We start from the raw sequence: 13233 nt of genomic DNA, 5'->3' as shown, positions 1-13233 counted from the left end.
TCATTGTGCCCAAGGGGAACCAGGCTCTGGAATCAGAATTCATTTCTTCCTTCATGGAAATAGCATTCCCAAGATTTACCTTTAAATCGGACAGGAATGTTTTGACAGGAATTTTCCAATACTCCTTAGCCTGGCTACAGACTGTTTCAGCCTGAATAGATCAATTTAGCAAAGAAACATGGAATCATTAAGGTTGGAAAAGACCTCTAAGCTCATTCAATCCGACCATCAGCCCAACCCCACTGTGCCTACTAAACCATGTCCCCAAGTGCTACGTCTACACAGTTTTTGAACACCTCCAGGGATGGAGGGAGACTCCTTGTCCATAGGGCAAAGCCGTTTGCATTGCCACTGAAACACAGAGTCATTTGAGTCAGCTGTAGCTGAGTGAGCCAGGGGGGTTGGACCATCATCGCTTGGGATCTTGTCTTTGCAGCTGGCAAAGTCCACAAACTCTCTGCCCATAAATGCTTCCCACCTGGCAGACAGAAGTTTCTCCTTCCTTTGCTCTGTTCTATCAGGAACGCACAAACAGCTCTCCAGGAGGAATCCTCCTGACTTCAGTCACAGTTCCCTTGGTATCCATGAATCTGCCCATAACCATGAGCTCCGCCAAAGGAGCGTGAGAGATGGAAGGCTTCCACGTGGGGCAAGTGTGCATGTGGGGAAGAGTCAGAGAATCAGAGAATCAGAGAATCAGAGAATAGTTTGGGTTGGAAGGGACCTTAAAGATCATCTGGTTCCAAGCCCGCTGCCATGGGCAGGGACATCCCACTGGATCAGGGAGTCTGGAGCTACCAAACCTCAATGCCACCTCAGCACCTCCATCCCTTCACCTCCATTTCTGTTCTAACTGACCTGGCAGTGGTTCAACAGTCTATGGCACTCTGACCCTGTGGTCTCTTCCAGGATGGAGGACACAGCGTGGCAGTGCCAGCCCCTTGCTCCAACCCTCCCAGAGATTTCCAAAGCTGCTGGAACTCTTTGCTCCATGTTGCTTTGTGCGTGCTTTGTGCTTCAGATGCCGCTGGAGTGGAGAGCCCTTGGAGGAGGGTTGTGCGTGGAGCTCTATCTCAGGTTTCATCAGGCTAAGACTTTGACAGGAAACTGTAAAAATAGGACAGGAAAACTTAAAAAAGTTCTCCCTTTACTATTTCCTTTGAATATGTTTTTTCAGCACTTGGAATGTCTGTCTGGCCTTATAAACTACCCCAGCCAGCTTTTTCTTTTCTGCAAAAATCCAAACAGTTAAACATCAGGAATGTGGCTGTGTTTGTATGAGGTAAGGAAATGACTAGGTGGAGAAAGTATTCCATGAGAAAGGAGCCCTTTACGGAGACCCTCACGCTGTTCTCCCTACATCCCCCATCCCCCCTCCCACCAAAGCTGTCACGTAGCGACACAGCCTGAGAGGCTTAGCAGATATTTAGAGTCGCGTTGTGTGCCGAGAGTTGCGTTGTGTGCCGAGACCTACGATCAGCCTTGGAAAATCTCTGCATTCAACATTCAGTGCGACCGAAAGCGGCACAGGGTTTTTTTGGTTGGCTCCTTTCAGCTCATTGTTTGGCCAATGGCTTTTGGATGCTGTTCCCCTGTCTGATTTCCCATACGTTCATGGTCTTTCTGTGAGTGGGGCGTGGATTGCTCCATTGAGCATTTAGTTTGGATTTGGGGTTTTGGGGGATAAGAAACTCAACATGAGCCGGCAACGTGCGCTCGCAGCCCAGAAACCAACCGTGTCCTGAGCTGCATCCAAAGCAGTGGGACCAGCAGGGAGGGAGGGGATTCTGCCCCTCTGCTCCACTCTGGCAAGACCTCATCTGGAGCCCTGCATCCAGTTCTGGAGTCCTCAGCACAGGGAGGACATGGAGCTGTTGGATCAAGTGCACAGGAGGCCACGGAGATGATCCAAAGGCTGGAGAACCTCCTGTACGAGGACAGGCTGAGAGAGTTGGGGTTCAGCCTGGAGAAGAGAAGGCTCCAGGGAGACCTCAGAGCAGCTTCCAGTGCTGAAAAGGGCTCCAGAAAAGCTGGGGAGAGGCTCTGGATCAGGAAGTGCAGGGAGAGGATGAGGGGAAATGGTTTTCAGCTGAAAAAAGGGAGATTGAGATGAGATTTTAGGGAGAAATGTTTTTCTGTGAGGGTGGGGAGGCCCTGGCCCAGGTTGCCCAGAGCAGTGGTGGCTGCCCCATCCCTGAAGGGGTTCAAGGCCAGGTTGGATGGGGTTTGGAGCCCCTGATCCAGTGGGAGGTGTCCCTGCCCATGGCAGGGGATGGGACTGGCTGGGCTTTGAGGTCCCTTCTAACCCAAACCATTCCATGATTCTATGATAATTTGTAAACTCTCAGCTCTCCCAGCAGGTCCCAGAGGGCACAGCCAGCCTTCTCCACAGGCTCTCTAGGGAACAGTCCCACCATAAGCAGCCAGGGTTTGTGTGAGAATCTTTTTGAGCACAAGTTTGCAGAAGGATCTGCCAGATTGGTGCCTTTGCTTTGGTCGCGTGGGCTCACGCTCACTCGTAGAGTTGCCTTTCTTCCTCTATAAAGCCCCAAAACGTCACAGTCAGAAAGAGTTGCCAGGCTGTGCCCCCGTGGCCTCGGGGAACAAGCCTCATCCTGATGCAAATAGAAAAATAGATATCGGGCTTGATATCCGCCCGCCTTGCTCTCCTATCGTCGATTGCTGGAGCTTTTAGAAAGTGGAATGGAATCCTGCCAACGCCTGGGGCATGCGTTGCAGTGACCTCATCCCTGCGAGGTCTGCAGCTCCCTGGAGATTACTTACAGGCAACGTTTGTCCTTACTGTTTTAAGAAAAAGCCTTCAGCGAAAGCATTGTTTATTATGAGAAGGAATTTGATTTTTAGCAAAGAAAAATCTCTTCTTCCTCGTTGCTCTGTTTGTTTAGTTTATAAAGAAGGAATTCGTCCAGCCCATGGCCTGGTTCATGAGGTGATTCCAGTGAAATTGTGCCGGGGAAAGGCCAGGCTGCGAGACGGGCTGAGAGTGTGGAGGAGAGCTCTTCAATCCCTTCCTTTTCCCCTGCAGATCTGCTTTTACGACTGGGCTCAGGCATATTCCTGTTTCCAGGACTGTTTTACGCAGCAAGGAGAGTAGTGCAATTGTTCCTACTTTTGCATCTTTACACAGGGATCTCAATTCCCACTGCAAGTATTAATTTGCCCGCTGGGTAGACGGATGCTATAGAAGTGGGGGAAGTTAACCTTCTTTGTGTGAATGTTTTCAAATGAAATGTTTCTTTCCAAGAATGCTTTGTCAAAGCCTATCAATTTTCCCAAAGGGATAGTCAGAACCAGTTAAAAGTGAGTAAAACGTTAATTTTAAGTGCCTTTTCCCCTGTCACAGCAGTAGTTTAGAACCATAGAATCATAAGGTCATGGAGATGATCCAAGGGCTGGAGCACCTCCTGTATGAGCACAGGCTGAGAGAGTTGGGGTTGTTCAGCCTGGAGAAGAGAAGGCTCTGAGGAGACCTTAGAGCAGCTTCCAGTGCTGAAAGGGGCTCCAGGAAAGCTGGGGAGGGACTGTTTACAAAGTCTTGTAGCGATAGGACAAGGGGCAATGGGTATAAACTGGAGAGAGGCAGATTTAGACTGGACATAAGGAGGAATTTCTTCACTATGAGAGTGGTGAGGCACCGGAACAGGTTACTCGGGAAAGCTGTGGCTGTCCCATCCCTGGAGGTGTTCAAGGCCAGGTTGGATGGGGCTTGGGCAGCCTGAGCCAGTGGGACGTCCCTGCCCATGGCAGAGGGTTGAACTGGATGATCTTTAATGTCTCTTTCAACCCAAACTAGTCTATGATTCCATAAAGGTTGGAAAAGACCTCTAAGCTCATCCAGTCCAACCATCAGCCCAACACCATCGTCCGTACTAAGCCATGTCATGAAGTACCAGATCCACAGATTTTTGAACCCCTCAGGGATGGAGACTCCCCCACTGCCCTGGGCAGCCTCTTCCTTCTTCACCACTCTTTCAGTAAAGAAATTTTTCCTACTATTCAATCTAAACCTCCCTTGGCACAACCTGAGCCCATTTAAATTGGATTTGAAATCAAGTTATAAATATTTCAGGTTCAGATACTGTTTCGCGTCAGGTGTTACAAAATGCTGGAAAAAATGCCCTTGTTTATGGAAGTTTGAGATCTCCTTCAAAGAAATCAATCTGAGTTGCTGAAATTAGTATCGCCCTGGAAAAGAACAACATGCTGGATATCCCAGGGAAATATTCCCTACAAAAGATTTCCATTGTTTTCATTGAGCACCGGGGAAAACCAAGCGATGGAAGAGGTGCCTTCCAAATGTTGTGCGTAAATGTTTGATAGCCTCAGAGTGGTGATTTTAAATAGGCTGCAACTGATTATTCTTTTTTAATGACTCCAAGCTGCATTTCTGGCATAAATTATAGCCGTGGTTGGCAGAATAGTGCATCGTTCTTTATTACCTCTTGTAGGAGGTGAGACAGGTTCTGGTGAGGTGAATTTGGGTTAAGTAGGGTAGGCAAAGCCAGGGCAGCATCCCTGGTCAGCAGAGCACCCCGAGTGCTGGAAACGGGGAAATGATGAAGTTTTGTGTGGTGGCTCAGCTGACCCAGAGGTACTTAAAGCCACTTAACTGCACTTCAACCTCCCACCCCTTCCAGCAGGACTCCATGCAGCACGTGGGTGAAGGCAGTTGTCCACAGTGACCGTGAATCACTCCTCCACTTACATCCGAGGCAGAGGAATTAGGAAAGCTAAAAAAGTCTACAGGGATATTTTCAGGAAGCTGTTTACAAGTGGAATAGTGAGGCTCAGGGTAAGAGTATGTGTAATGGCATAGATTCCACCCTTTAACTCCCCAAGGGTTTGTGGCTTGGAATTGTCAAGAGTGACCATTCGTTAGCTAAAGGGGTTCCTAATGATCTCCATGACAACCAGCCAAACATGGACACTGGGAATGAGGTCTATTCCTGTTACACTTCCTTTTCTGAGCACATCTGGGACCTGTGCTGGCTGCAGGATTGCGGCACGGTAGCCCCATCCTGATTTTGTATAGAATCACAGAATGGTTTGGGTTGGAAGGGAGCTCAAATCCCACCACCCAATCCAATTCCACCTCCTGCCATGGGCAGGGACACCTCCCACTGGATCCGGTTGCTCCAAGCCCCATCCAACCTGGCCTTGAACACCTCCAGGGATGGGGCAGCCACCGCTGCTCTGGGCAACCTGGGCCTCCACATCCTCATAAGGAAAATGTTTCTCCCCAAGATCTCATCTGAATCTCCCCCTCTTTCAGATTCAAACCCTTTCTGCTCATCCTCTCCCTGCCCTCCCTGATCAAGAGTCCCTCCCCAGCTTTCCTGGAGCTCCCTTTAAGGAAAGCATCTGCAAAAGTCCCTTGTCCAGGCACGGTGGTGCTTCAAAGCCACGCTGCCTTGGTAGTATGGGGGTGGTGAGGGTCTGCAAACACAAAGAGCATAGCAAGGAGTCAGATTTCTTGTGGTTAATGCAAACATGTTGACGCTTCAACTCAGATTCCATGGTGCCTTCTGCAATTTGAGCGCTTGCTCTCCTTGCTGGCTGTTGAAGATAAGTAGCATGAATAGTAACCTAATCTAACTCTACGGCGATAAGGAATCTCCAGGCTGAACATACTGAGCACGGTCTACTTTGAATAGGGCAAGAAAGGAAAATGAGGTCAGTGCATGGATGAGGAGGATGATAGATGCTGGGAGAGAAGCTGATGTCTGTCCTATGCTATGTTCTTACTGTATTTGGGGACGTTAAGTCAGGCAGAGGACTGGCACATTGTTTCTTACAGCTACAAGTGATTGGTAAAGACCCAGATACACATGGCCCAGCTCTGCTAAAAGTCTCTTCTGTAGAGGTGAAGAGATTCCGTCTGACTGCGAAGATAAACCCTGATCCAGTATTTCTTGAAATCTCTTTAATCATAGACTACTAGAATGGTTTGAGCTGGAAGGAACCTTAAAGATCATCTGGGTCCACCCCCCTGCCACAGGCAGGGACACCTCCCACTGGATCAGGTTGCTCCAAGCCCCATCCAACCTGGCCTTGAACCCCTCCAGGGATGGGGCAGCCACCACTGCTCTGGGCAACCTGTTCCAGGGCCTCCCCACCCTCATCATGATGAATTTCATCCTAATGCCTTATCTAAATCTTCTCTCCTCCAATTTAAAGCCATTTTCCCTCATCCTATCACTCCATGCACCTGGAATTAGGCTCTTCCCAGCTTTCTTGGAGCTCCTTTCAGCTCTGGAAGCTGCTCTAAGGTCTTCCTGGAGCCTTCTCCTCTCCAGGCTGAACAACCCCAACTCTCAGCCTGTCCTCATAGCAGAGGTTCTCCGGCCCTTGGATCATTTTTGTAGCAGAGTAGAGGGGGGAGGATCACCTCCCTTGACCTGCTGGCCACGCTTCTTTTGTTAATGAGAACCTTACCTGCAGATGGAAAGGTGGCACTCATCCATATCCTACCACTGGACGCTGTTACTGTAAGTCTGAGGGAGCTTGAAAGAGGAAAGAAACCTCAGCTTTCAGTGAGGAAACCACCTCATCACTCTTTCTAAGAAGTGTACCCACAAGGACCAGACTTCTGAAGGACAACTACCTGTGACGGGGTTCCTGGAAGACGGGATGCCATGCATAGACTGTTAAAGGTTTTTAGACATCTCCTAAGCATGCACATTTCCTTAATAAAATTTGATTGGTGCCTCATTAAAAATTTAATAATTTGAACATTAAAATTAGCAACAGATGGGAGCTGGAATGCAGCCAAGCTTTCTGGACTCCAGACTGCAATTTCTTTGGCTTCATTCCCTCTGAAGAAGTCATCTACATATGAAAATCTATTTTTATAAATTATTTGTTTAAAAAGAGCTGTTCTCCTTACAATCGCACTTTCATTATCAGTCTCAAGGAATTCTTGCTGCAGTGTATCCAGCCAGGCCTCAGCGAGATAGTGTGGGAAGTGCAAGTTGACGCCTTTGCCCTTTGTACGGGCCTGCCATGAATCGGTTTGGGCTCTGCCAGAAGCTGTGGGACCAGCAGGTCGAGAGAGGGGATTCTCACCCTCTACTCTGCTCTGGTGAGACCCCACCTGGAGCCCTATGTCCAGTTCTGGAGTCCTCAGCACAGGAGGGACATGGAGCTGTTGGAGCGAGTGCAGAGGAGGCCACGGAGATGATCCGAGGGCTGGAGAACCTCCCAAACAAGGACAGGCTGAGAGAGCTCTGGTTGTTCAGCCTGGAGAAGAGAAGGCTGTGGGGAGACCTCAGAGCAGCTTCCAATCCTGAAAGGGGCTCCAGGAAAGCTGAGGAGGGACTCTTGATCAGGGAGGGCAGGGAGAGGACAAGCGAACATGGTTTTCAGCTGAAAGAGGGGAGGTTGAGATGAGATCTTAGGAGGAAACCTTTTGCCGTGAGGGTGGGGAGGCCCTGGCCCAGGTTGCCCAGAGCAGTGGTGGCTGCCCCATCCCTGGAGGGGTTCAAGGCCAGGTTGGAAGGGGCTGCTTGCTGAGTTGGGGGCTAGAACTGCAAGGAGCCCTCAGGATGGAAGCAAACTGTGAGTTTAGTGATGCTGCTCTCTCTTTATTTCTTTTCTCCTCTCCTAATACTTTAGGACAGACTTTTGTTGTGTGCTAATGAGTTGATTTCTCCATTGAAATAGGATCAAAAAGCAAGTTCTTCCATGGTTCTTTGGGTATGATTTGTTCAGAAGATTGAAATTGTTCAGTGGTGGGGTTACAAAGAGCTCTCGTTGGCCTTTTCCTCAAAGTTGAAAATTTGAGGAAGAGCCTTTCAGTTCGATTTGAAAAAACACTAAACAACTGAAATCTTGTTGGGAATGAAGCCTCGGCGGCTTCATTGTTGGTTTCTGTTCTAGGAATAAGCTAGAACCAACTAAACCATTAAGCTTGTCATGGCAGGAGGCACTAATGAAGACCATGTGCTTTGATATCTTGTTAAATTTTGGGTCAAACCCCTAAAGACTGTGATTTGGTAGCTCACCACTGCCAGCACACTACATATTTCTGTTCTGAGTTCCAAACAAAGGCATTTTTATGGGATCGTGACACTTTTAGACCACTGTAACTGCAAAATCAGTGCCTTTTTTTTTCCCTCTCAAATCCCTTTTGCTGTTTCCTTCTCAATGAGCCTCACAGACCAAACTTCTTTTGACATTTTTCCTTTCCAAGTAGGCCTCTGCTCCCAGCTGCTCAAGAAAGACAAATTGGAGGGAGCATTAAGCTGGAAAGAAGCAATTATTGCACTAATTGATTCTTTCCAAGAGATAGCGGAGGATGTGGTGCGTGGTTACCATGTAGTTCGTGCTTCCCCTGTTGCCAGGTGGGATAATGAAGTACAGGTGAACCTCATAGAGTTTTTACTTGGCACAAGACACAGGAGTAAGGGAAGCACACCAGCACAGGTACTGGTGATCTGAAGCCGTACAGGAATTACCAGCATTTCCAGATGGATCTTTTACAGCCATAATGACACTCCGTCATGGTCTCATGCAAATGGACGTTCTGTCAACGGGGCTGTCATGCGAACGTACCTTATGGGAGAAAGCTTTCTGCCTCAAACAGTCTATTTAATGGTTTTCCTTGCTTTTTATTCTTTGCATGTGTGGGTCAGGGTTTAAAAAGAAGGGAGCTGATTGCAAGGATTGTGTGTGGAAAGAATTATATCTGAGAATTTGCAGGCCATGAAATGGAATACGGACAATGAATCATAGAATAGAATCACAGAATGGTTTGAGTTGGAGGAAACCTCAAAGTCCGTCCGGTTCTACCCCCCTGCCATGGGCAGGGACACCTCCCACTGGATCAGGGGCTCCAAGCCCCATCCAACCTGGCCTTGGACCCCTCCAGGGATGGGGCAGCCACCACTGCTCTGGGCAACCTGGGCCAGGGCCTCCCCACCCTCACAGCAAAAGGTTTCCTCCAAAGATCTCATCTCAATCTCCCCTCTTTCAGCTGAAAACCATCTTTGCTTGTCCTCTCCCTGCCCTCCCTGATCCAGAGCCCCTCCCCAGCTTTCCTGGAGCCCCTTTCAGGATTGGAAGCTGCTCTAAGGTCTCCCCACAGCCTTCTCTTCTCCAGGCTGAGCAATCCCAACTCTCAGCCTGGCCTCGTACGGGAGGTGCTCCAGCCTGATATGGGCTGGATGAGCTTCGTTTTGTTGAGCATCTGTATTATCCTAAGGCATTTCCAGACTATTGGTCTTTGAACATGGGTATCAGTGCTGCCCATAGTTCGGGACTTTAAATATAACCATTTTCCACACAAGTTTTTCATTGCTTCACATGTCAAAGACAAATGTTTCACTGTCCAGACAGCTCTGGGCTAATCTGGGCGCTGATGTAGGGATTAGGGTTCACAGTCAATTACTAATTACCGTGTGCTCCAGCTGCAAAATTCCATAAGCAACCTTGCAGCTCTCAGCCAGGCTACCTGAACTAATGGCCCTTTGACCAACACCTAACTTCCTTAGACAGTTATTGTGGAATTTTCTGGTCTGACAGTAACATGGTTAAAGGTCCTTTTTTCCAGCCACAGATCAAACACTTGCATGCAGTCATTCCCAGTAGCAGGAGAAACGCTCTCGTGTAAGACTTTTGCTTCCTGATGAATGTCTGGTGTGCTAATATCCCTAATCAAGGGTCGTGGGACCCCAGACAGTGGCAAAACCGCATTCCTTAGTGCAAACAAGCCCTTCAAAATTTACTTTTGGTTTGAAAGGGTAGGAGGATCCTTGTTGGGAATAAGAAACAGGCTGGTGGTTTCTGCAACATCTGGGTTTTAAAGATCTGGTTAAAATTGCCAAGGGACCTTTAAGAGTTAAACCGAAGAAATTAATCGCAACGATGTGTGTTGCTGCAGGAGGTTTCTTTTACTGGGACTGTCAGAAAGCGTAGGAGTCCCTTGGTGGGATTTACAGTAGACATCAGGAGGAAAGATTTGGAAATTCACTCCCGAATGTTTTGGGGATGACACGTGGGACTCCTCCTCTGCAAGCCAAGTTGAAGTGATCTGGCAGGAAGGTATCTCCGTCATCCTATATGTTCACATCACATGGACTGTTGGGCCCTAAGGGTGTCCATGAGATGCTTGTAGCATATCAGCTCCATATTTACCTCTAACTAAAATGAAGTTCAATTGCTTTGCTGACCCCAGAATTTCCTCTGAACAGGGGAACCTGCAGCCCTGAAATTACCTCTTTGTCTGACTTTATATTTTGAGTTCATTCTAGGGCCAGAACATAAAAAGAGTGACTCAAGGCACAGAATAAGTGTAGTTCATGGATGAGCCTTGAGGAAACCAGAAGAGGTGGCTTGGAGAACCTCTAGACCATCACATGAACCATGTGGCAGAAAGGAAGTCACCACCTCCAGTACTGGTGTCCAGCTTAGTCTTAAATTTTTGTTCTTTTCATAACTGCAGACTTTTTTTCCCCAAACTTGTTGACTTTGCACCTGAATGTCCATGCTGGTAGGAAGGGGGATAGTCTGTTAGATGGAAAACCTTGTTTGTGTCTTGATCTAACCTGTGGATGTTATTGTTCTCCCTCAGACTACCGTACTGGTCCCTGCTTCAGCCAAGTCAATAACCAGATGTGCCAGGGCCAACTCAGTGGGATCGTCTGCACCAAGACCATGTGTTGTGCTACCATTGGACGGGCTTGGGGCCACCCTTGTGAGATGTGCCCTGCTCAGCCTCACCCCTGCCGCCGAGGCTTCATTCCCAACATTCGAACTGGAGCCTGCCAAGGTAAATGCCATGAACATCTGGAGGATGTTCCCTTATCCATCCTGACATGCACTGAAAGGGCGAGTGATGAATAACTGCCAGGAGGTCCAATATGGAGACCAGTTCTCTGTGTAGACTTTGCTAAATCCATCATTGTATGTCCCAGAGCATCACCATGGGTGTTGGGTCTCTCATGGGACGACCTAAGATCATCTTAGCTCACTTAAAGATTCTGGCCATACTGTGCTTCTCGGGTGATGTTCCTCCATCTCACAAGATGTAATGAATCAGGCTAGCGTTTCTGCAGGTTTAAAACTAAGTTACAGCCTTCTCTATGTCCTTATTCTGTGGTGGTGCTATTGTTGGAGCTTCTGTCCCACCACTGGAATGTGATTAGCCCTTGTATTGCTTGACGAGTGCTCTGTAAATTATATTACTGGTTCAAAACAGAAGCCATAATTCCGTTGAGGTCACGCAAGGAAGTAAAATGTACGTAAATCATAATTGTAGAGGTTGGAGTCAATGTCTAGGACATCCAGGCAAAGAATAGCAGAATGGTCCTCTGAGTTCCTATCAGCAGATCCCGTTGACAGCCTTTCTGGAGCTGCTGTGTCTTCTCCCCACTGATTCGTTGCAGGGGTCTCCATGTAGATTTGCGTGAATTCCTTTCTGCATCTGCAACTACTTTCAGGCTTTACCTGCCATGATCAAAAGCCAAATTCCAGTCCAAATCCCACACTGGCCAGTGCCTGCAGGATAAAACTGGGAAGGCTGAAGAGGAGGACTCTCCAGCTGTCTATTATAGTCTGATTTTATGGCCCCAATGTCTCCAGGAGAGCTTGGCCTGTTTAATGGGTTTGTCACTCGCTGTTACTGCAAGCAGAACAGGACAATAAATAATCTCTGCAGCACCTGAGAGTGCTGATTCTAGCAGCAAATACCGAGACCCTCCTGAGGTGCTTTGGAAAGCAGTGTCCCCTCACAGATGAGGAGGTTGCAAGGTCCCCTCTCCACCCTGCAGTGCTCTCTGAAGGCTGCAGGAGGACATCCCACTAAACCAACTCACCATTAACTCAGCTGGAATGAACCACGAGAGATGTATTATGTTTGCTTAGAAAAACATTGCTATTTTTGTCTCCCTCTTGCTTGTGTAGATAAACCAGCGATACCTTGATGATCATTTTCTGTCCTTTCCCTTATCACTAATGTTATCTGATGGGTGATTGCATTAGGAAATGTCAATCCGCCTACTTGGAGCAAAGCTTCTTCCTCATAGCACTCCCACCATGCTGGGGTAGAACATTCATCTGTAGCCATGGTTGCACTTTCTAACATCTTTTTTGTTCTTCCTGTAGATGTGGATGAATGTCAAGCCATCCCTGGCCTCTGTCAAGGCGGTAATTGCATCAACACTGTGGGCTCTTATGAGTGCAAATGCCCTGCGGGACACAAGCAGAGCGAGACCAGCCACAGATGTGAAGGTAAGGTTGCAAACTTCTGCACAGCTTCAGCAGACTGCTCAGCGCTGAGTTCCCAGACGCACTCGGTGGGCAAAGGGCATTTAAAATCCTGAGAATCTCTCTGGTCACAGGGCATCTCCAAGGCTAGCGGAGTAGAGATGAGAAAGAAGTCTCATGCCAGCCTTGGTCCTACCTTCCAGGTAGGGGGAAGTATCGCTAGCATGAAAATAGACTGCAATAGGGCTCTCTGATCTGTTTTTCTACTCCGTGCAGTCCAAGACAGGGAAATGAGGACCGGAGCTGGTCTGATATTCTCTTAAAGTAGAAAGACTTTTTTATTTCATGCAGGTGTCTTCTGAATAGGTTGGATATTAGAAAAAATTTCTTCACTGACAGAGTGGTGAAGCGCTGGCAGAGGCTGCCCAGGGCACTCGTGGAGTCCCCATCCCTGGAAGGGTTCAAAAAACATGTAGATTGGCACAGTAGGACATGGTTTAGTCGGCGCAGTGGTGCTGGGTTCAGTTAGACTTGATGATTTTGGAGGTCTTTTCCAACCTTAATGATTCTATGATTCTATAATAGATATTTTAATGGCAACGCAGACTCATTGATAGAAGGGACGTCTGATTGGCTTTAGTTGAACCTCCTGCTTTGATCAGGGCTGTCTTCAAAGCTGTCTCTGGTTGCTCGTCTTGCTTAGATTGGTCAAGTTTGAAAACCTAAAGCCTTTTCTTTTGGGGCTCTTGTCCCAGGGTTGCAACACTGTCGTGGTGAGGAATATTTTCCTTGTATCCACTTGATGTTTGTCTTTTTGCAGCTTACACTGTGTTTCCTATAGTTCAGTGGAGTAACTGGAAGGAAAGCAGAGTCGGTAGAGTCTGACTAGCTGGGACAGTGATGGAGTAAGACAAGCAGCAATAACATTATGGCACGTGGTGCACTGCAAAAGAGCTGATTCCATGAGATGAGGGTATGGAGCAAGTAAATGAACTGTTGCTTCACTGA

The 13233-nt window shown here is 48.0% G+C and overlaps 1 protein-coding gene across 2 annotated transcripts in view; it reads left to right on the top strand.

The window, feature by feature from the left end:
- Positions 1–13233, top strand: part of LOC104056208 (fibrillin-2) — a 127096-nt gene that overhangs the window by 41493 nt on the left and 72370 nt on the right. For both annotated transcript variants that reach the window (XM_009557441.2, XM_054050315.1), the window contains exons 7-8: positions 10592–10789; positions 12124–12249. In XM_009557441.2, coding sequence (XP_009555736.2) covers positions 10592–10789; positions 12124–12249 — 324 coding nt within the window. The remainder of the gene's footprint in view (positions 1–10591; positions 10790–12123; positions 12250–13233) is intronic.

The sequence above is a fragment of the Cuculus canorus genome, chromosome 27 (assembly GCF_017976375.1).
Source record: "Cuculus canorus isolate bCucCan1 chromosome 27, bCucCan1.pri, whole genome shotgun sequence".
In the NCBI taxonomy this organism is placed as follows: Eukaryota; Metazoa; Chordata; class Aves; order Cuculiformes; family Cuculidae; genus Cuculus; species Cuculus canorus.
The sequence above is the reverse complement of the archived record's forward strand: the minus strand, read 5'-3'. Positions and strand labels throughout refer to the sequence as shown.